The sequence below is a fragment of the Drosophila ananassae genome, chromosome 2L (genome assembly GCF_017639315.1).
Source record: "Drosophila ananassae strain 14024-0371.13 chromosome 2L, ASM1763931v2, whole genome shotgun sequence".
In the NCBI taxonomy this organism is placed as follows: Eukaryota; Metazoa; Arthropoda; class Insecta; order Diptera; family Drosophilidae; genus Drosophila; species Drosophila ananassae.
In genome coordinates, this window is record NC_057927.1 from 23,279,609 (window position 1) to 23,304,081 (window position 24,473).

The 24,473-nt window shown below is 43.5% G+C and overlaps 1 protein-coding gene and 1 long non-coding RNA gene across 2 annotated transcripts; one reads left to right on the plus strand and one right to left on the minus strand.

Annotated features, from left to right (window-relative positions):
- The first annotated feature begins 1,499 nt into the window (after positions 1–1,499).
- On the plus strand, positions 1,500–2,910 carry LOC123258398. Its single transcript, XR_006506857.1, has 2 exons — positions 1,500–1,948; positions 2,502–2,910. It is a non-coding gene; the product is annotated as an uncharacterized LOC123258398 (long non-coding RNA).
- Positions 2,911–19,212: 16,302 nt separating this feature from the next.
- On the minus strand, positions 19,213–23,146 carry LOC6498872 (centrosomal and chromosomal factor). The gene has a single exon (XM_001955730.4). It carries the CDS (start codon positions 21,878–21,880, stop codon positions 20,120–20,122), a length of 1,761 nt encoding a protein of 586 aa, XP_001955766.1. The 5' UTR covers positions 21,881–23,146; the 3' UTR covers positions 19,213–20,119.
- Between the last annotated feature and the right edge of the window lie 1,327 nt (positions 23,147–24,473).

Below are 24,473 nucleotides of genomic sequence, written 5' to 3' on the forward strand. Positions count from 1 at the left end.
GACTAATGATAGTTTTGTATGATAGTGCAACAGTTGGGTCTTCTGGGAAAAATCACAGCTCTTTCTTATAGAGTAATGGCAATCATAATACCATTTAACGTTTAGCGGCACAAATATTTGCGGTCGGATATGAATAAAGAAAACTCGGACTCTGAGTTGAAAATGGATGGGTCCGTTGGAAGTGGACTTCTCCGATATATTTACGAGTATTTCTGGCAAAAGTTTTTTTTTTCAGCAGCAGTATTTGTGTTTGTGTGTTGATTTTGAAATTTGTATTCAAGCGTTAATTGGCTTTGCTCATTAGCGGGTTTTCTTTAATGCTATTAACTTTATTTGCTGTTTATTTTATTAGTAATGCGGCATTGTATTTCCTGCGGCCTAAGGTCGGTTTCCCGCTGCCGCTGCCGCTGCCGCTGCCACTGTCCGCCGGTGTCCAGATGCCACCGACTAATGCGATTGTTATGCCCCCAGTGTCTATCGCATGATTGATAAGCCCGACTGGCCGAAACCATGTTGACTGTTCAAGCACTTTAGGCCCAAGTGTCCAGAATTTCAAGTAGAGAGTTGGCCTTACTCACCGAAGCCAAAATAAACGAATGGTGTCAACAGCACTGAAGTCATCACTCCACAAAAAAACAAAAACATAACGAAATCAAAGTGAACTACTTTCCATTTCTTGGACTTTGAATGCCACAAAAGGCCTTTCCGATATCACAGAATGACAACAAGAGCTGCTCGGGTAGCAACCTTCGCCTGGCTTCAATTGCCGCCTTCAATTAGAATCAATCAACTGTCAAATGCATATTGAGCCACATTTTAGGTGATTGCTAGCTAGCTAGACCTTTCTATTTCTATTTTCATCCTTCAGCGTTTGGAGGGGTGAGCTCGGTCAGGGAATCGCAAACGACTGTTGCCTTGGGGCGTTGATCTGAGACATCAAACACAGCACTGATCAAAGTAGCTTTGGCAGTGATTGTTTGTTAGAAATGCAAATGATTTCAATAATATTAGGTTACACCAGCAATCATAGAGGCTTTATGAATGCCAAGAAAATTGACATAAAGGTCGATTAACCTTTAGTGCCTTTAAGCCCATTTATTATACCCGTTCTTTGCAGTTTATGTCCCATCATAAATATTTTCCCAGTGCATCCATTCAATAGTGTGTACTATCCCATATCTGTGGGATCTCCTGTAAATGATCTGTGGATTTGTCACTCAACCAGGCAGCATCCATTCGATGCAAAGCCGCTCTGGGCTTCCTGCCTAGAAATGTGAGATGCGAGTTGTGAGTTTGCGAGACGTGAGTTGGGAAAAATCGAGGCCCAAGACGTGGTGGTTTCTGTTGTTGCAGTTGCATGTCGAAAGTAATAATTTTATATATGGCACGACAAACACACTTATCGGCGACATGCGTGTCTCCCACCGCTTCCCTGCCCCGGCTGCCAACTTCCTCCCTTGCCAGCCCCTCTCGAGCGGACGGATGTTCACATCAGTGTGTGTGAGTGTGTGTGTTTGTTCCTTTTGAAGTGCACAGCATGTTAAATTCGTAAAATTCATTAAGATTCCGTTGCCGATGCCAACCAGCGACTGGCAACAACGACAACGTTGCTGATGTCGAAAAGTGCCAAGAGCAGAGCCAACAAGCGGCAACCGAACGACCCACAAGACCAGAGATGCCAGCAGCAACAGCAACAGCAACACCAACAGCAAAAGCTATAAGTTTGTTTGCTTTTGTTGTTGCTTCTTCTGGATGGTCGTGCTTCGTAAAAAGCATTTGAAACAAACTCAATTATGCCCGGTGCAGTGCACACAGCCAACAACCAACAACCGACATTCAGCATCCAACTATGGAGGAGTCTTTTCTGCCTCCTCTGGGCGCCCCTTCTTTTCGGTTTCAGTTTGCACTTCACGTGGAAGCACGCGGCTCGGAAATCTCTGAATTAAATGTAACGTCTGCCTGCCCAAGTGTGACTGTGACTAAAATGCGGTCACATTGTTTGCCATCACCCCATCACCCCACCACCCGACCGCCACCAGCACCACCCCCCCACCGCCTCTGGGAACTGAAAAGTTTGCCAGCCCGCATGTGTCACACTATTTTGCATTTAACGAAACCTTAAACCCACTGAGACCGAGACTAAGACTTCAAGCAACCCTTGACGCAAAGTTTGCCCCATCTCATCTCTCTAATGAGCAACAGTCCATACTTCACAGACATCTCCAATTGCACTGCGAAAAATAATCTGTTTTCCACCAACAACTTTCATAAAAATATTAAGAGCTCTAGTATTTTTTGTCAAGTTTTTTTTTGGGTATTGATAGTTACTCAATGACTTCCTCGAACCCAGAAACCCCTCGAACCCTATCAGAACAAATTAAATTTAGGCCAACTATAAACCCAAAAAATAACCTTTTTATATCGTGTGAAATATCTAAAATCTTCTTTAATTATCAGAGCACCTTTCCGAATTTCAAGATAATCCAATCAATTTTTTGCAGCTGCCCAGAAATACATTATTCGAAGCGATAGCGAAGCGAACGGAACGGCCTAAAACCCTCGGCCAGATTGAAAATTGGACTCCCTAGCAATTCCTTCTCTCTGCTTTCAACTGCCTGGCTGTGTAATTCCATTTGACATTCAATTTTACCTGCTAACAAGCATTTCCTGGCCACAACCGAGGCGAACTGAACTAAACTGGATTGAAAAGGAGAGATACGGCCAAAGGAGGGACTCGTACCTCGAACCTCGGACCTGGGCTATTCCCCGGTGATTTCTAGCGCATCTCATAAATTCCAATTCGTTTGATTTATAAAAATGAACAACGCCCCGAAAAAATAAGCGAGGAAGCCTAATAAATATTCATGTTCGCCTCGAACCGGCAAACTATTGATTAAAAAAAAAATAAAATTAAAAGAGTGCCTCTACTTGCGCCGCCAGCTACAAAAAAAATAAGTCCAACTTCCAAGAGATTCGTTGCCAATTTCCAGCCGAGTGGCTTAATGGTTTTCGGTGCCGCCAGGAAACAAAGGAAAAGTATAGAGTAGCCTCGATTTCGTATCCGAAATGGGGAAGAGGACAAGGTGGCAAGATGGCAAGGGCCAAGGTGAGAGGAGAAGGTAAGAGGTGTGCCCATTGAGTCACTCAACCGGCAGGGGAAACATTCTGCCATAAATTAAAAGTAATTAAAATATTTAAGGCTTTCAGTCGGGCTTTCGGTTTATGACTTTAAATAAACATTGCCAAATATCCTGCCCCCTGGAGAGGGGAAGTAACTAAAAACCCCTTATCAGCCTCTTGGGAAAGTGTGTCATAAAAGTGGAATATAAAACTGGCGCTGCCTGATAAGCGCCAGCAGCAAGGCGCAGTTCGAATGAAATTTTAATGCAAATAGCTCGAGTGGTCAATGGCTGGTGAAGGGGGTGTTACGTTGAGTAGGGGGGTGGGGGCGTGGCATTTGAGCCTGCTGGGAGCTATGTTCCTGCATAAATCATTAGGCCAGCTCGTCTACGGTTCGTCGTGACGTGACCCCAAGCTCGCCAAAGTCGCCGACGGCCCAGAAACTTTTATTTATGGAGAGCGACCTTCAGCTGAAAAGACTAAGGAGCCGGAGCCGGAGAGAGCGGAAGGAAAGGGGCGCCCATAAGACCGAGTGCAGGGGCCTGAAACTAAGCCGCATTAATTTTCATTAAAAGGGCTTAAATGTCGCGCCAAAGTTACTTGATTGTTTTATTTTTTAATTAGCAGCAGCGACGGGAATCATGATTTATGAAAGGCACCAACCGACGATACAACCACAGCCCAAAGATACGGCTATAGTAAGTTAAGCACTTTAATTAATAAAACACTCAACACAAAACAAATTGACTACTTGACTGGCAGCAACACAGAAATGAGCTAAAGCACCAACAACCACAAACAAAAATTAAGGCCTTAAAAAAGGCCAAAAACAAGAAAAAAACAAAAGCGTCGAAAAAAACCTCAAGATGAGGGCACAATAGCTCTCCACAGTCTGAAGTGGGCTTTTGCAATCTTTACGATGCCCACTAAATGATATTGACAAAAGTGTTCAAGTGGTAGAAAAAAACACCAACAATTATAGCCGCTCAAGTGTCTGGTAAAATCATCAGTCATGGCGCAAAATATGACAGACGATACAAAAAACAACATTTATAGATTTCCTTTTTCCAAATTCGATGCGTAATCGTCGGGACTAGGGTTCGACTCCGTTCCAGTCGGTTCTTTCGAATCCATATGCGGGTATTCCTTTTACTCTTGCCACAATTTATGGCAGCTCGAACATAATCAGGTCCAACTGGCATCTTGCCAGGTGGGGCTGTAAACATTACGATTATGGCCATGAGACTGCTGAGTGTCAAACTTCTCCCGAATCATTTTATTGGGGCCGAACACTTGTTCCCCTATGATCCAGAACCTGTAGGTATACGAACTCTTTCGAGTTCCGAACGGACGGTTGTTGGGCAGTTCCCGGAGAAGTGCTAAAAGTGGAGCACTCCAATTCAAGTAGTACTTTAGCTGAAGAGTTCTCCCCACACGAAACCTACACACTCTAGCTGGCAATTCTTAGCCTTTGATTGCAGCCCGAAAATTATAAAATCCATTTTGGGAAGTGCCCATCACAATGATTCAGTGCCATTGTTTGGCACTACTTTTAAAATCTAAAATAAGAAATGCATAAATAATGTAATCTTCTTATAGGTTGACTTCCAAATAAGGAATATTTGTGAGGAGGAGCATTCGATTTCTCTTGTAAAGTCAGAATTTATGGAAGAACTTTCTGAAAGCCCTTATTAGGTTCATTTGGAAATGTGTGTGGGAATTTCCTTTCTATTGTTTTGTCTCCTCAGGAGAAACAATGAGTGGTATTGGACCACGGCTCACCCAGCCCAAGCTCATTTTTCCAAGCCCACGCCTTCAAATCAATCCAAGCCGTGACGTGCCACAGTCCCAGTTAAAAAGTTGAAAAGCTTAAGTCCCAGTTACCACTCCCCGGCATGGGGCAAGAGAGGGAGTAGATGGGGCGGCAACACTTGACCAGTTATCAGCGTCATAAATCCCTAAACAATCCACTTGAAATTGAAATGCCCCAAACAGAACGCCACCAAATTGAAACCGAAATGCTGTCGTTCCTAAGTAAAATAAATGAGTTAAAAAGCCCAAAAAACGAAGCCGATAAGCGACTGGAAATACTCGCTTTTACTAGGCATAATAAATGAGTAAAGGGGGCGGGACACCGAGACGGGGCCAAGTTCCTCTGCTTAATCACACTTAAGCGCAATTGCGGCTTTTGACCGATATTACGAACCACTCGACTAAGTCGCCATTCACTTAGACGACTGCGTCAGCATGCCGAGATAGTGGAAACTTTGATACCTCCGGTGGGCTATTTTGTTCTGTCATTATAGTACCTCACTAAAGTTGTAAAACCAGCTCTGTTTCAGAATTATATTACTACATACACTTTAAGCAATTATAAATTAAAATAAAATTCCCTTTAATCATTATTTTTAGATTAAGTTCGTAGAAACAGTCACATTTTATTCACTTCATAAATTAATAACAAAGGTAGTCTCTCTCATAAATTAGGATTTATTTAGATTATAATTATAGCATATAACTTATATATTGCAATTACTAAAGTATCATACATTTTATACCTAATGAAAAAATATTCCCCTTCAAGGGTATTTTAACTGTCACGACACCCACTCGCAGCTGACTTTTCAATCTTGATTCTTGTTATTTTTTATTTATATTTTCCCCAAGTAATCAGTAATTAATTAAGATACTTTTCATTTGATAATTTCGACAGGCGGGAGGCTGAGCGGGACGGCTGTGTCGGAGGGGTGTGGTCGTTTGGGGGTGTATCAGATTTACGAGCTGACGGGGCCGACTTAATTGTATTTGCTTGTCCCACGTCAGACGGATTTGGGATTTTACTGCCTAACTTTTCGCTGGCGGACTGGTGGACTGGCAGACTGGGCCGACTGGGCTGACTGGCTCGCCTGGTAATGCCTAGATTTATGGGCCTAACTGTGGCGCTGAATGAGCGGCCAGCTCATGATCAAATTGTAAATTCCCCGTGTGGGCAGGGTCTATCTAATCGGAGCGGAGCTGGGTGCTGGGTACTGGGTACTGAGGCACCCATGAATGCGTCGCTTAATTTATGATCTCAATATTCCTCCATTGCTTTTAATTAGTCAGGAATATATATAATCGCTTATAAAACGAGATCTCAATCTGTCCAGTCCAGCCCCGGTCCGCAACTGCAACTGCAACAAAGTAGCCTCCAGCCATCGTCGTCTGATCGTGGCTGCAATCGAGGCTTTTGCTATCGATATCAGTGCCAGTGCCAGTACCGCCCGAAGTCAAAGTCCTCGTCCCCTCGACCCATTCCCCCCTCGCTGTCATTGTCTCCATCCATAATGCTCAATTCCCAAATCGACCGGCCTTTGTGCTTAATCACCCAGCGGACGATGGTAGACCTTTGAAGTGGCCGTTGGGGCCGCCATGGGTTAATTGCGAGCCGCTCATTGGGTGGCAAATCAATTAAAGAACCACAACAACAGATCGCAATAACAACGCAACGTAGGTATGACCATGCTGGTTGGCGGCGAAACCTTGTTCCAGGAATATCTCAAGTGCCTGGTTCCCGTCGGGGGCTTGGTCAGGTGGCTCCCCAACTGCCCAAACCCCATTTAACACCATGGGCACTTATTTTAAATGCAAAACACAGGAAAAACATGTGATAATAAACTGGAGTATTATAAAACATAAACATGGAATACCCTTTAAGGTGGTCTCTGGTCAGTTTTTTTTTGGGCCACGACCCTTCTTGAAGCTTAAAGTTTTTGGCCTTAAAGTCTTATTATAGGGCCATGTTATACAATTTAAATTTTTAAATTACGAAAAAATCAGTATCAAATCTTTGCAGTTAATTAAAGTTGCGACAATCCTTTAACATCTTTTTTCGAGTCCCAAGCCCACAACCCAAAAGCCATTACGCAGTTATTATGGCCAACGCAAAAATTAGCCCCTGCCAAAAAAAAAGTCCCGGCTCCGCGGCAGACCACATTAAATGGTTTTTATTAATGATTATGATTATGCATACATTAAACTCACTGACTTTGGGCCGCTTTTTGGGCCCGAAATGTAACCATTGGCCCACAATGTGAAACTGGCGCGCGCATAATGATTAGGCCAAAAGGTAGTAAAGCCACTGGCGAGATGGCTGGCTCACTGGCTGGCTGGCTGGCTGGCGAAAAACAAAAACAAGCAACAATACCCAAATAAATGACGAAAATTCATTTTTGAAATTCAAATCGATGCGACTCCGTCTCAGGCTTTGACTTCAACTTCAAATGCGACTCAGAGTCTGAGTGGAGCGCTTTGTATGCCTGGGCACGCCGGCGACAACTGGAAAACTTAATTAAAACAAACGCTCGCCTGCCAAATTAGCATAACAAAAGACCCCAGTCAGCCAAGTCAGTCAAGTCATCCACTCAGTCAGAGCCGGAGTCGGAGTCAGTCAGGAAAAGGTTGCTTGGACTCTTGATGATTTTACGCCGTTTTGGTTCTTGGGAATTTGCATTATATATAGATTTCTTTACGCTCGGCATGCGTAATTTGATTGCACGAAGTTCTGGGAGCTTCGACTGGATCTGAGGCTGGGCGGAAATCGCAATTAGTCGTTAGAAAAATGCCATAAATTAGATTACCAAACGAAATGCGACGGAAACTTTGCCTCGCCGTCCGATTATCGCCTGCCAGCCAAAACATACAACTTGTAATTGTATAAATAAGTATATACTTTTATGATCAAACCTATACACAACAACAGTCAGTGGGGGTTTGTACAACTGTGGGCAGTCGGCGGACCAAACAATGAAGCCATAATTTAAGGCATTATGGCCGAAATCCGACTGGGTCTGGACCGAAACGAGTAATTCTGAAAACGTTTTTGTAATTTAATAAATTATTTATGTACCTATTCGATTCATTTGCTTGCTTGGCCTCAGTTCAACGTATTATTTTTACGATTTTATTATATTGTTGTGTTTTTTTAGAGAGAGATAATGCAATTCCTAAAAATATTTTCATTTTTGGTTCATTGGAATTCATTAGAGGTTTATTGTTGTGTTTGCGTACGGGTATAGATTGGATTCATTCATTTCGAAATTAAGTCTAAAATTTGTGTATTTTCGCTTTTGCCGAACGAGTTTCAGCCGAGTAATGGCCAAGGTAGTGGGTAGCGGGGGGGCCAGTCCGTTCAAGAACACAACAAAACAAAAGCCTCTTTTTTATGCGGGGCACTGCGATAAAGCCAAACAATAAACTTGCCACATAAAGCATTCATAATTTAATTATATAGACCCCACACACCGGCATAGAGACCGCTGATACAAAGGGGCTAATTCTTTAGAAAATCGCAGTCTTAATTTGATGTAATAAGTTTGGAGTGGTGTATATGGCTGGCTGGTGTATAAAAAATATCGAAACTATACAAAGTGGAAGAAACAATGCGGAGCCCTCTTTCTAAAGAGTCGGCAATCTTTTATTATATCTTTGCTAACAATGGGCTTGTTAAGGTGCCAAAACCAAGTCTCGAGCTGGAAAGATGCATCTTAGGGTTCTTAGAAAAGAAATTAAAAGTCTTAACTAAACCATTCTAAGGCCCATCCTTCGCATTTTATTCAAAACCATCCCCTCCCCCATCGATCGTACGTGACTGGGGGGGACAGAGTTCGGTAGTTCGTGTATCTGTATCTGGTATTCCAGGGAACAGAGAACAAATCGTTCTGCAATCATGTCACAAGGTTCCCCTATCGCGATTTGCGAATTCTTTCGAACACCATCTCTGCTCGGCATTTGTGAACCCATCAAGTCACGTCAAGGCCCCACTCGATAATATTTCACGTGCCCTCCGGCTATCGTCCAGATAAGCTAACCCCAGCTTTTGAAGAGGTCTCTTGTGGGCCAGGTAAATATTTATTTATAAATTCATTCACTCGGCACATTTTCTGTGTGTGTTTTGGGGGTAGACGTGTGACGTGTGTGCTAATGCCAAGTTATTTATTAGTTGTTTTTTTTTCTGCTCTTTTGGTTACCAGGTATTGGTAAAATTCATTAGACAAAGCTCCAATATCTCGGGGAGTGCTGATCGAACGTCACGCGATTTTATTAACGCACTTAAGCGATTCAAAGTGATCCAGAGACGTGCGCAATTTCGTTGATTTCGTGAAAGTCAACGGAGGCGATAAAATTTTTACTGGGCCGTGTTTGCAAGACTGTAAATAATTAAGTAAGCCGAATTAATTGGCCCAAATCGAAACGGGCAATATTTGCATATTTATACAGAATTTCCATCAAAGATCGCGCAGTAAAAATTGAACTTAGGCGATACGCGAACACATCGAGATCCCATCAATGGGCCGTGTGGAGTGGGGAATGGCGTAATATTTGTTCATTGCAAAATCAATTAACAATTTCAGGCAAATTGATATTAACGAGTTCTCGAAATAACAACTGAAATAAAAAATCCAAACGAATTGCAGTCGCCGTATCGAAACTGGAAAAACACGAGACGGGATATCGTAAACAGAGCCTGGGGGGTACAAAGTCACGCAAGACCATAGCCATAACTATAAGCAAATACAAATTCAAGCGATGTGACGGACGAGACTCTGTGCTATGCCGAGAAATAATAAAAACAAACCCCGTTAATAATAGCTAAAATGTTTTTAATTAAGTGCAAATGCCAGATTAACGATTACAAGAAAAACACGTTCCATTAAAGCCAGCACAAGCACACACGAATAATGACACATGGCCCGGAGTTTGACACGAAATTGGCTTTGGACTCGATTTTGGAATTCGAATTCGACTCGAAAGTGTGAGTTTTGCATTCGAGCGAAGCGATCCCCGGTCCGGGAATCGTGACAAGATGATGCTAATCCGATAGCGATCGGAATCGCTGTCCGGATCGTGTTGTAATTGTTGACGCCGAACGAACTTGATTTGATTAACGTTTCTTCTTATTTTTTCCATCGTCGTCGGATGCTGGAAATCCGAGTTGGCTCCGAGATCTATTGACCGGAATATCAAGTTATAGAATAGCGCCAATAGATAGGTGATGATTATTTGGAATTATACAAGTATGTATAGTACAGACTTGTGTACCCATTCAATCAACTGGGGAATTAAGGAGAGCCTCTTAAAATTTTTTCTATGTATTTAACCAATTAGACGGGTTCTAGATGAAAAGTTTATTTAAGTGAAATATTAAGTTTTCTACTTAAATTTAATGGGATTTACCTCGAATGCTTATGAAGACATAAAATCTGGAATTTTACCTATGAGAGAGGAGAGTTTTAGCGCAGAATCCAGCAATTCGAACCCGAACCCGATGGCAACTATAATAAAAAGCGGCAGTCAATGACTGAGAATTGCCATAAAAATTGTTGACGTGAAATTTCTTAGATGTGAATTTATGCCCGAGCATCGGCTATACATATAAATCATCTTATAATAGCTGTCTGCAATAAATTAAATTCATTAAAAGCGGATTATCAGCTTAGGATGGGAAAGTTTCTGGAAAGAAAAGACCGAAAGGGAGCACGAGAAGCAAAGTTGCCCAATATCTAAGATGAACCTGGGGATCTGGTACACTGACTCACTCCGGCAATAGACGCATTATAGCTCGACGCCATATGGGGGTCTTTGTCCGGTCAATCAGCAATCGATTCGGTGCTCCACCCCCGCGCCTTAATTACCAAAATCCGGCGCTGTGGGGCTCTGAAGCGTTACGCATCTGTCTGTCCGGTGAGCTGAAAGAAATCTTAATTAACGCATAAACAATTTACGCGATCTCATTATGTTCTGTTTGTTGGTTTGTTGGTGTCCCTGGCAATCCATCTAACTTCTGGCTGTCTCTCCTCACCTTTTGTAGTCATTAAGGTGGCTTAATTTCTTCGGTCTCCGTCTGCAGTCGTTATTATATTTCTTTTTTCCCTCTGTTTTCTTGGCCGGGAAAACCATTCATAAATGATTAACGTTGCCAAAGTGCAATTAACATTGCAAACAAGGGCATAGCCGGCCGAAAGGAAGAATGTCTGGGCCCAGACCCCACAGATACTTTTACCATTTCCCTTCGCTCCCTCAGCCTTATCGCATGATAATCAAAAGCAACAACACCATACCTGTAACTTCATGCAGCCATAAAAGCCAAATAATAATAATAATAATAATAATGCTTGGGCCCACATGGCCCGTCGGCACTGTGTGAGTAGTGCGAGTGCGCTTAATTTTATTTCGTTTTCCCATTTTTTTTTACTATTCGAATTTGGCCATATAAACATTTTTGTGACGCGCGGTAATTACGCTGAAAAACTCATTTGACGGGTCGCCCATTCAGTCGCGATGTAATAAATCTTTCGATGTGTATAATTTGGTGTGAGCGAGCCGGGCCTGGCCAACGCACGGTGAATGTATCTCGTAGATACAACAGATTGCCTGAGCACTGGGTGCACTTTTTGTATAAGCTATATGGTATATGGTTTTCGTTTTCGTTTTCGGATATTAATGCCTCGCCCCGCACAACAGGCGGCTTAGCTGGGGATGGGACTGCGTTTTGGGAATGGGAGGATTGGTGAGGCTCGGATCGGATCGGATCGGATCGTCTCGAATCTCTAAGCTGCCCGCAGGCAGCAGGAAAAGGTGCAGAGGAGCCGGCTATTAAGTGGAATGCCTAGCCTGCAATCATTACTCATCTGTGGCTCTAGGGCTTCCTTCGCATTCGGCTATTGTCAATTGCAAAACAATGAGCAAACAACGCTGCCAGCGAATGCACTGCAGCTACATAGCTGCCCCCCGCTAGCTGCGCATCCAGCAGATACGGATACAGGGACAGATACAGATGCAAACTAAACTAAACACATGTGAGAAAGTATCTCTAAGTATATGCCACAATTTATGGCTTCCTACACAGACACAGCGTGGCCCCAAAAAAAGGCAAATATGTATATGACAAGTCATAAATGCCTCAGCCTCATGGACACATTTACAGCAAAAGCAACATCGGTCGGAATAGGCACAGCTACAGATACGGATACAGATACTTTTGTTGTTGGTGCCACCGCCGTTCGGCCATAAAAAGAAACAAAAATCGACTGACACATCGCTCAATAAACATAAATTATAATTTATTTAACTTTTGCACTTTGTTTCATTTAATTTTCAATGCCAGTTTCCAATTCAGATTGGGATTCATTTGTTTATTATTTCTGTTTGCTTTGGTTTCGGTCGGACTCATTTCATTCGTCGGAAATTCAATGAAAAATTCAAGGAAAATCATTTTCATTTCTCGGGCTCATTAAAAGACGTGCCACGCACAACTATTTGAAATATTTTAATTATTTTCCACTCGTAGATACATATGTATATTTGGCTGTTTTCGATTTGATTTTTTGGGCGTAGCAGGTTATTTATTTTTTTTTTTAAGCGTTTTTAATTGCCTTGCCAGAGACCAATTGACGTCTGTTGTGGGGGTGGAACTTGTAGATTATCTGGGGAGACATTGTGGAGGATCATTGGTTGCAACATCGCAGGGCCCCCTTTCTGGTCGATTGCGAAAAGCACTTCACTCTACCGTTGAGTTCAGTTTTGCTTCGCTTGAATTATGAGCTCTGGAAATCCACATATGAAACATGAGCCCCGTGAGTGCTGATAGTCTGGCAGAAATACCCCCGGAAAGGGGTAGGAGATAGGCGGCAGGCGGCAAGGGCTTGAGGGCTTGAGGGCTGTAAGGGAACAATGACAAATACGTGAGCTGATATTTCATGCAGTGGGTTGCTGGAGACAATGCCTGCAAATGAAACTCGCTGAGGGGAATACCTGGACACAACCTCCTGATTACAATTATAACCCCCTTGGAAAGCAAAACTAATTTGACTTTATTCAAGTTGTTCAAATTAATATTCAATTAATTTGCATTTTTATTGTGTTCGGTTCAGTGTTTCTTAGGGTTTTTTTTCTTACGCATGCAGCCCAATAGTATTTGTAATTCCTTTATATCCATAATATGCTACAAATTTATTCCATTTCTACCACTTTACATTGTCATAAATATTAAATTAATTTTTTTTGTATTACTCTTTTTTTTGGGTTATTTTTTAGGGGATATAAATAATTTACAGGATAATTGTTTGGCTTCAATCGGAACAGAAATATCAATATCCATTAGGGACTTTGTATGGTAGTGGTTGCATATAAAAAATGTTATAATTAATGCAAGTTTTCAGCTAAAATAGTACAAAAAAAGTAGTTTAGTTGTTTATGTAGTTTCGCATTCATACATAATTTAAAGTCGGTGCACAATAATTATGAATAAAACTACTATCACATTGAAATACATATATGTATTGTTTAAGTTTTTGTGTGGGCGTTTTGGTGGACACCAGCACACATTGGGGAAATGATAATATAATTCCTCATTAAATATCTACACACGCAAAGCGAAAATCGAAAATATATTATTCCGGTCATAATGCCACAACATTGTTCTCTAATTTAACAAATTCTCTGATTTTACCTGACTTTTTGAGGCTGTTCAGAAATCAAAACAATTTCATTTGCCTTGGCAGTTGATTTTTAGGCTTATCCTCACCCCATTTAATGGCTTTCCAGAGCAGAGCAACGGATATTTTGCTGGGAATAATGCAAAATGGAATTTATAATTGAGAAATATTTAGTTATTTTATTTTGTTCACAGCAGAATTGATACGATTTTATGGTAACGCTCATATGGAGATTCATATCTGCATAGCATTTTTCACGCTCGATAAGTTTTGTTAAATTAGCGTTTAAATTGCTGGAAATTTTTCCGTTTCGCATTCATAAGTAATTGGATTTTATTTTGTTGTTTGTCGTATGCAGCTAGCCTCCCCTCTACCAGATGATTTGAATATATATATATTTGGTACACATATGTAGGTATATAATTTGCTGATGGCCTAAAAAGTGATTATGTTGCGGCACAGGCGTAGTCTATATTAATTTGTTTAGCTGGCTGCTTGTTTGTTGGTAGTAAGTCACAATACGGTTGGCTAATGCAAGTTTATGTACTAGACTGTAACTCTATATATCTGTATTCATATGATAGAAATACACGTTTATCATCTATCTTGGCGTGTTCGTGTCTGCGGCCAAGTCGCGGCCCAGTTTCGAGTGGAGTTTAATTGCTTAGCCTAGACAGGCTCACACTCTCGTCCAAACCTCATCTGCCTCATCTGAACTTCACCGTCCCTTCTTTCTATGTACACCATATCGGTAACTATATCATTTCCCCCTCAAAACATCTGACACGAAATTCAACTTGTTTCTTTGTTTTATTTTTTAGTGGTTTCTACCTAATGATTTTCCTTATGTTTTTATGCTTATGTATCCGAGGCATAATTAATGTCAATACAGTGCTTTTCAAAACCATTATACCAAGTTAATAGAAAATAAAATTAGTTGTTGAGTAAAATGGGCAACTTAAGTTAAGTGTGTGGCAACATTAAGCTCGGTTAAGAATGTCTTTTTTAAAACTATTATACTTGCATGGCATAGTCTAGACTCCTAGAGTTATAGCCTCGAACCGCACTGTACCCCCCTATGCACTTAGGCAGCTGTAAGCGATAAGGCTTTTAATTGTTTTTTTTTTTTTTCATCGTGTGAGTATATTTTAGCTTGTGTACATATTTTTGCGCTTGCTAACTAGTTTTACACGTTGTCATGTTTGTTGCTTGGCCAAGTCTAAAGTTTGTAGTTCAAGTTGAGTTTTTATCGTTTTCATAGGCCTTTTGAAAGCATTTTGACCTTCCCTCTCGCCAGCTAGCTGTCTCTCGGCCCAAGCAGTCTTGCCCAATTGAAAGGCGGTTTAAGTGATTTGACTTTGGCTGTGCAATGACTTTGTTAACTACTTTTGGGCCAGCCAAAAGTTTTCACAATTACGCAAAAGAGTGGCTAAAGTAGTTTTACAATTAAAGTGCCATTCCCCGTTCGCCGTTCGCCATTCGAAATTCGAATTTAGTTCCCACCCAAACACCAAGTCTAAGTGAGAAATTAGAAATCAATGACAAATAGCTCTTGACATCATCTGTATCGCTGTGGCTGACTCAGCTCAATTCGGCCAAATATCTACTCACTAAGCCCGGTCTAAAAACGAAATCCCCATTTATATTCGAGCTTAATTATTTATAGTTGGCAAGCTGTTTTTGGGCTTGGCTTTTGCATATCGTTGAACACAATAATAGGTTATATTTATAATTTGGGTTGATCTTCCGCACGCGGTATGGGAATGTGAGAGGGTCAATTAAGCGCCGTCAATTTGCCTTTTTAATTAATAATTTATTTTGTAATTTATTTAAAGCCGCTGGCCAGCCATCTCCCTCTAACACCAGCCAACCAGTGCATTCATGCATATAAATTATGCTAATTAGTTACAGCTACTGCCCGACAATTTAATACATATATTTGCATTCGTTTTATCTGATCTGTTATATTTTTTAATTAAAGCTTATTAAATCTGTCGCTGACTCTGCCTTCTCGCTCTGACTTATCATTTGGCATAAATAATTATTTACTTTTAGACGCACTTAATTTATGGCTCTTAACAATCATCGGCCGAGCGCCGAAGAGGGTCTACAAAATGGCATAATAATTGCCGAAAGCCTAGAAAATATTTAAATTAATTTTTTTTTTCCGTATTTTTTTTCTCCTTGTTTCTTTTTTTAGATTATATCTTTATTTTTTTTTTTTTGCATGCTAAAAATGTTTTAATTATGTCAGAAATGATGTAGCGCGCTTGGCAGCAGATTGAAGTTGACCCAAAAAAAAAAAATAAAATAAAACGAAGAGGCAAAAAATGATGACGACGCGGACAACAACAAAACCGGTTGCCTAGGCCCAAAGTCTCGGTCTGAATCGGAGCTTGTGTCTCCGATGTCTGGGAGCTGGGAGCTGGGAGTGGAGTCCCCTCCGACTCGTAAATATCAACTTTATGACCAACCTCAACGCGAAAGTCCTCGCTCCCACCCCTACCCATCATGGCACCGCCCGCACTGGGTAAGTTAGCCTCGGCCTCGGCATGGGCCCCTGCTCCTGCCACGCCCACTAGCCGCCCACACAGACAATGTTTGGTTAGACAGCTTCCGACGTTGTGTGTGTTGTTGTGTTTTTTTTTTGCCCTGAATTGTATTTTTTTTCGTTGGCGCTTGACAACTGCCGTCGCCGTTTCCACTTGGCTTTGTATTACTCTTTTTTATCTCCAGTGCGGACTTTGTTTAATGCGCTTTGCGTCATTTCATTTTGAACAATTTTCGTTATTTTTGTGTGTGCATTCCCGACTTGAATGTAAAAATAACTAACTGTTCCACTCAGCGCCCCTGGGTGCTGGGGGACTGTGGACTGGGGCCGGAATGCCGGGTCGGTTGCCCGTTGCCCGGTGCCCGGTGCCCACTCTTTCATTTGAGTGTTTCTGTTTTTTTTTCAAGCCTTTTATTTGCATGTTTTTCCGTTGCTGGTTCAGTTTTTGTTTCACTTGGCTTTCTGTTTGCCTTTACTGGCCATTATTGGGTTTATTTATCTGTTGATGACTTTTAAATGGCAGCTGTTCTCCGCTCAAAGGCACAAAACGACAGAAAAACACGTCTAAATAAAGTCAATTAGAGACGAAAACCTTTTAGTTGACCTCTCCCGCTCTATATGGCTTCCACTGAAGTCAGCCCAAATGAAGAGGCAGAGCTATTAATCGGATAGGGCTATTGAAACTGGCATTCAAATGGATTTTTCAATCAGGATAGATAATTGAAACTTATACATCTCCATTCCAGAATTTAAGTAAAATGTTTACTCGAAAGGCAAGCTACCAATTACTCATTTGCGATAGGGCCTTCATTATAATTTTCATTCATCCTGCTATTGTGATAAACTCCCAGGAAAAAAAACAATATAATCACGACCCACAGCCCTCAAACTAAGCACTCGAACATCACTGAGCTCATTCGAGACGGGGCGAAAAATGTCGAATAAGCGAAAGCATTCAAGTACGCCACTTGAGGGACATTATCTCAGATGCCCACACATGGAACAGTAATCAAATCAAATGCGAATGTGAATCCAAAGTGCAGCCTCAATTGAGCTTAGTAATGCCAGACGGGCACCACGCCGCCACCTGCCCATGGGGGGAAACGGGGCGTATGAGTGACGACAATGGCGATGACCTCGTCGTAGTGCCGGTTCGGGGCATGCCGGCTGCGGCAGAAATGGGGGGCAGACGTAGCTCTCACTCAATCACTCACTAGCATGCAAATGGGCCCAGCAGCTGATAGTTGATTGCTCAAACGAAATGAAAACAAACAACCGCTGCTGTCAGCTGTAGAAGCGATCTGTAGTATATTTTAATTACACTTGTGTGAACGCCGCCGGCGGCAATTGAAATATTTTTCCATCCGTAATCTACGGCCAATTTAATATGAATTGAATAAATGAATAGATGGCAATCGTATCTTAAAACGGAACGTGTACGGAACCGGGAGGGAGTCTGTGATTCAGACGGCGGCGGAATTAGGGGCACCATTCAGGAAACGAGCGGAGCGGATTTGTTGCCGCTGCCTTGTTTAGAGCCCGAACGAGATTCGACTGCTTTCTACAGAAAGCGATGATCGATTGGCTATTTTTCCAACAGGTCGGGACATTTTCTAAATCAAAATCTAGAGCATGCCAGTTAAAAACTTGTTAAAAATACCACAAAATCTGTCAGGGCTACACTTATTTTAAAGTGAATTATGAGCAGTCTATTCTTAAAACCTATCCTCATCAATCACTGAAATTTTAATTAATAATTGTCCAATAAAGCTTTCCATTCCGATTCTATATTTAGCTTCCCGCATTTTTTCAGAAATGTTTTTCAGCTTTATCGCCAAATGTCAGCTCTGGTCTGGACCAGTTCCTGTCAATGTGTGCTCTTTTCGTCACTCCTCGTTTTATGGACTTATCGCGGTTGTGGACGCGGACTAGTTTCGATTTAGGACAGACCCATGCGGGGCTCTTCGTTTCGGGATGACTCAGTTTCTGTGGTCTGTGTCAAACGGATGTCGCTAATTTCAATTCCGAAAGTTTTGCCTGTTTTTTGGTTTAATTAATTGGCGGGCTGCCGGGATGAATCCTCAGCGGGGATCTCTCGTCTATGCATAAATTAATCGCTTATTTACTTCCCGGAATCTCAGTTCCCATGAAACCAACCGCCTCGGTCTGTAATCAATAATGGAAAACACACATTTCCCCAAGGGACCTTGAGGCCGGCCGGGCTAAACAATTTCTAGCGATAAGATCTCGCGTTTCCTGCCCAGCTCTGGCTTCAGCTCCGAACCATTAGACGTTTCTGTGAGCTGGCCTCCAAACAAAGCATTATGTGAAGCCGTAAACAGGGGAATCAACCAACTAGAGCCATATGGATAAAACAAATGAATTATACCGTTGGAAAGAATGGGCCTGTTGTATGTCTACCTATAGTGTTAGCTGGAGAAAGAGAATCCCAAGCTATTCGCCTGAAGGGGATTCGACTCGTCATGAATGTATTACAGTTTCTGTTTGTTTGAGAAATGCTTCTAATGTGGAAAAGCTGAAAAACAGCGGGTCTATAATAAACTAAATCGCTTTGAAAAGAAATGCCTGTGATAAGTATTTCAACCACCAGTGCGTATACGTAATATGTTATATTAGAGGGTTGGGTAACAGGAGAATCAACCCCTTTTCCTTGGAAATTATCTGTAAATTGATTTTTACCCAAAAATCGAGCCATGGTTTCAAATTAGCGAGGGACCACTATAGAGTGCGGACACTTCTTCATCCCCGTCCGGGTCTTCCATCAATGACAATAATCAATCACAGCTCACCGCAGACGGAAGAAATGCCAGAAGGTAGAAGGCGGAGGGGCTGGGCAGGAGGATGGGGGCAGAGAGCAAAGCTGAAAATCAAATTACGGCGGACAAGAAGACAGCCAAAGGCAGAGGCAGAGGAAAGGAAGTGTGAAAAGTAATTTACAAAAGCCGACGGCAACCAAATCACTTCAACTAGTGACTTGGTACCTATCGCTCCCTGGCCGACTATCTCTCTTTCTCTCTAAAAGTTTGAATTGAAAACACAATTTACTTAATTTTTTGCATATCTCGCTTCAAATTACGTTGCATAATTTTGAATAATTTTATTCATATTTGTTTTTTTTGTGTTGGTTTTATGTTGATTTCTATTTTCTCTCTCATTCGATCGGTAATAATTTTTACTTTTCATATTTGTTGTATTCTTTCAATAATGGCTTGCTTGTTATAACATTTTGTTGATTTTCAATTACTTTTTTTTTTTTGTTCAGAATATGCGTAAGTGTAATTTTTAGCAGTTGTTGTTGTTGTTGGTTGGTTGGTTGTTGTTTGTTGGATGTTATATTACTGATGTTGATGTTGTTTGTTTGCTTGTTTCTTCTGTTTGTTGGTTGGTAACACAGACAGAGCTTCTGCATTTTCTTGTTTGTTTGTTTGTTTTTTCTGGTTTTTTGTTGTTTAATTTAAATTAAATTAATTACTAAAATTATTTTATAACAAATATCACTACAATAGTTTGCATTTTTTTGTTGTTTGTTTTTGTTTCGTTTATCAATTACTACCATTACTAAAAAGAAAAAAAGATCGCTCCATTTCTCTTCTCTCGTTCATCTCTCATCGTGACAACAATTACTCGTAGCAGCTAAACAGAATTCAATTTTTAATTCGTTCTTAATATTTTTAATGTTAATTATTCTTGCTTTTTACTTTTCTTCTTCATCTTATTCTTTTTGATTCTAAAAGCTTTGAGGGGGCGTATATATTTGGGGGATTACTGTTTACGGGGGAGGATCTATTGGTTATTCCTTGAGGCGGCTATTTCATCGACGCGTACTTTGTAGGCGCCTGTCTCAGTTGCATGTTGCATGTTGCTGCTGTTGCTGCTGCTGCGGATGATGATGTTGCGGCTGCTTCTGCTTCGGCTGCTGCTTATGTTGCTGTTGCCTTTGTCCTGCGGATGATCACACATTGTAGCAGGAGATCTGCGGCAGATGCTGGAATGTGGGCGTGGCCGCCACCGCCGTGGCCGCCGAGCTGAAGGGCACAAACGATGTTTGCCCCAAGTTGCCGGCGGCAGCGGCGGCGGCTGCCAGATTAAGCGAAGCATATGGATGCATCCGCTGCGACCGCAAGTACTGCCTGTACTTGCCGCTCAGCTTGTCCGTTGCCGATGTCGCTCCGCCGCCGCTTCCGCCACCGCCGCCCGCCGACGAACCCGCCGCTCCCGCTGCCGCCCCTGTCGCGGGCGTGGCAGAGTACAGGCGCATGGGATTGGTGTCAGGGCCGGCCTGATAATTACTAGGAACTGTGGCCATTGGCGACCTATCCATCAGCATGGACGTCGCCTCCCAGGGTGGCGGCAGGCAGTGCTGCTGCTGTTGTTGCTGTTGCTGCTGCTGTGCTTGCAACTTGCCGCCGGAGGCCGCCGTCTGTCCGTAGTTGCTGCCGGAGATCATGGCGTCCCGCTTGCCGGAGGCGGCGGCACTGCTGCTGCTGTTGCCCCCGCTGCCCTTGGCGGCGTACAGCGACTGGGCCGGAGGATGGTGCGGGTGGGCGGCCAACATGTGGTGCGGTGTGAGGGCGGTGCGGGCGGCCAGCGCCGCGGCTAGCTGGTCCCATTGGCCGGCGGCCGCGGCGGCTATCGAGGCCTGGGCTTGGGCTTGGACCGCGGCCGCTGCTGCCGCTGAGGTGGCTGCATGGCTCTGACTTTGGCTTTGGCTTTGGCGACTTTGGTTGCTGCTGGCGCGCTGCTGCTGATGCTGCTGCTGCGCCTGGCTGTGGCTGTGCTGGCGGCGCACGTGCTCCAGACTTGACTGCTGCTGCTGCTGCTGTTGCACAGGATAGTGTGCCTGCTGCGACATCTGCGACATTTGCTGGTGTTGCTGACGCATTTGCTGCTGCTGTTGCTGTTGCTGCTGGTACACCTGCCGCTGTTGCGCCTGGCTGTGTTGCTGCTGCTGCTGTGCGACTGTCTGGCGGGCGCCGCGTCTTGCCGCGCTGCTGCTGGGGGCGGAGGCCACCGCCGCTCCACTGCCACCTCCTCCCAGGGCGGCGCCGCTGCTCAGGGCGCTGCTGCTGACCGCCCTGGCCGTCGCCTGCATGTTGTTAACAAACGGACTGCGCCGCTGCGACTCCATCTTGCGGAAGTAGCACGGATGGATCATGAGCAGCGGCTCCACGCGCTGTCCCGCCGGCGGCTTTGGCTGGTTGGGCAGCTCGTACTCCACGCTGCAGTCGACGTGCAACGGGATGCTGTAGTCCTTCTGTGGTGAGGCGGCGGGCGCCGTGTTGCCGCTGTTGCTGCTGCTATTGGCGCTCTGTTGCTGTTGCTGCTGTTGTTGTTGTTGTTGTCTGCTGCTGGCAACCGCGGCGGCGACCTGCGTTTGGGCCGCCGCCGCATGGCTGTGGCGAGTGTTGGAGGCGGGCTGTTGTTGCTGCTGGTGATGTTGCTGCTGGCGGTGGTGTTGCTGCTGCTGCTGCTGCTGTTGCAACAACTGCTGCTGGTGGGCAGCCACTGCAGCGTGGTACATGTGCTGCTGCTGTTGCTGCTGGTGATGGTGTTGTTGCTGCTGCTGTTGCTGTTGCTGCTGCGCCTGGCTGTGCTGCTGCTGCTGCTGCTGCTGTTGTTGTTGCTGCTGCTGCTGCTGCAGAGCCGTGAGGGCGGACATGCCGTGCGATAGGGACGACATGTCGTAGTTGGCGTAGCAAGCGGCCATCGTCATTGCTGAGTGCTAGTAGCTGCTTTTAAGCTTCTTGTCGATGTAACACAGAAATCGCTTTTGGTTGCTTTGTCGCTTCGTTTAGAATTTTTGCATTTTTGTTGGGTTTTGCTTCTCACTTTCGAAAAAATACAAATTTTCAAATTCACTTTTTCTCTTTCTTTCTTCTGTTTTGTTTCTATAATTTATTTTTATATTTTTGTTACTTTTTATTTTTTATTTATTTTTTTTTGGCACTGGTAATCCAAAAAGAGCGGCTAACGGTAAATTGCTGCTGCAGGTAATCCGTGAGTGTGTGAGTTTTATAACTTTTTTTTCGATTTAGCTTTACTGCTTGAGAGGAGGAACCTTAATCCATATGTTTTTGCTTTGGAATTCGCTTTAAACCCGTATTATATTTTAGCTTGCTGTTCGCGTGTTTAACTTTGTTTCGTTTATTGTAAATATTTAGCGTTTTAATCAGTCTTTGTTTTTATAAATGCAGCGAACAGTTTAGTTATAGCTGCCGTTTCCGTTTCTTTTTTTTTATTTTGTGTGAGAGTGGCTGAGTGTTTTTTGGGTGTGAGAGGGTGTGTGAACGAGAACAATCCACGTGTGTGTTTTTCAGTCTTTAAGCCGCGATCCGTTTAATTCGCATTTGCTTTCGCTGGCTGGCCAACAGCTAACTTTCATCGACTCCTGCCTGGTTCTGCCTTTCAGTTTCGATCGGTATGAGGTTCGATTCCTTCTATTCCGTTCTTCGCACGACAAGAGCAGAGAGTTCCGTCCGCACACGTCCGTCCGCGGTGACCAGCGATTTCAGTTTTGCGCGATAACAAAATTTCAAATTTTGAAACTGTTAATGCTCGGCTGGGGCTGAATTCCTCGGTCGCTGGTGGAGAGTGTCGAGAGAGTCGCCGTCTCCGTTTCCGTTTCTCCGCTGAATGTGGAGAGTGCGCGCGCGAGTCCGAGTGGGCGTTTGAGAGCGACGTGGAGATGCGGAACAGCTGTTCGGCTAGACGCGTTTTATTTTTGTTTCTGTCGGTCGCGTTCTTTGGCTTTTTCGGCTCAATATATATTTTTGTTATTTTTTTTTTTTTCACACAGTTTTTATCACAAAAAAATTTCAAACAGCTTATGCGACTTTATGAGGCAAAACGCACTTCTGTCTGTTTCACTTCTTGTTCTTGGTTCTTGGTGATTTGTTAATTTTTTCGCGATATCTCCAGGCTCCGTCTACTCAAGTCGAGCTCTGAGAAGTGAATGTCGGCTGGTTTCGACTCAATGGCTCAGTTCTCTGCTGCCGCTGTTCCGCACAGCTGATGGGTCCTCACGCACACACACTCACACACACACAGGCCAGACCCGCTTTGTTATTGTTGCCGTGCTGCCGCAGAGCCAATTGCATTCAATGGCAGCATATGGCCGCTCTCTTACTTGCTCTCTCCGCCATGAAAATGTGTGTCGGTGTGCGTGCTTACACATTCAGCGGCGGCCATCTTTACAACCACAGCGGCAGAGCAAGAGAGAGAGGCAGCGAGAGAGCGAGCTAGCGAGTAGGCGAGGGAGCATTATTTTGTAATACGATTTTATTGTATGCTGCCCTGCTTTAATTTTTTATGGAGCAGCTTTATGGGCAGCTCGTAAAGGCAGATGGGGCCTAAAGGGGTTAACAGCGAGTTGGGAACTAATTGAGTTGCACTAAAATCAAAAGGTACTAAATCTATCAAACCGTTTCTCTAGACAACGGCCATTGGCGGGAGGGAACATCGAATCTGAAGATGGTTCGGCGAAAGGTGAGAAAAGTAAATTAAATGCCTTTACGGGACTATTTAAATACAACGCCCTGAACATCCCCAGTTTTGAATAGAAAACTGCGCAATGAGAGCCTCGTCTGCAGCCAAAAAAAGCATAATAAACACAAAGGCAAACAGACAGCAACATTAAACGGAAAGGCATTGCAGACATTTCTGCACTAAAAAGTTGGCAATTTAAGTCGGGAAAGGGCACTCGCAGCCGCCTCGCTTCCACACACACCACCTGGGGGCGTGCGAGCGAGAGAGCGCGAGGCAGACAGAATTACACACATTGTAATAAACAAGGAAGGTCGTTGCCATAGCAGCAGCCGCCGCGTCTTTTCTCTCACCTCATTATTGTTGCTGTTGGTGGGGCCTGCTGTTGGTCGTGCTCTCTCGCTCTCTTTGGGGCTCTATTCAGCGGAGTGCTGATAACGAATCAGCTGTTTTTGGGGCTGTTTGGGGAGCGTGTCCGTGTGTCTTGCAATATTCGGTTGTGTGCGTTCCTGAGAGCCGTCTGTCTGGCTGCCTCTCTTCCGAAGCTTTTCCAATTTTTTTTTTTTTTTTTTTTAGCTGCCAAGCATATGTTTGTTTGCAACTGCTGTTGTAGTTGTTGCTGCTGGTGCTTGCGTGCTTAATGACGAGTCGGCCGCATTACAGTTTGATTACGGGCCTCCAATTTGGAAATTACCAAACTGCTCGAATTAGAAAAACAGCCGCCTTACCCATGGCTCGAATAATCAGGCAACAAAAAAAAAAAACACAAAAAGAGGCTATGGAAAATTTTCCAAGAGTGGCTTCATCCACTTTGGGTTCTCTAG

Excerpts from the sequence above, each read along its gene's own strand:
- LOC6498872 (XM_001955730.4), bottom strand. The coding sequence starts at position 21,880 with ATGACGATGGCCGCTTGCTACGCCAACTACGACATGTCGTCCCTATCG.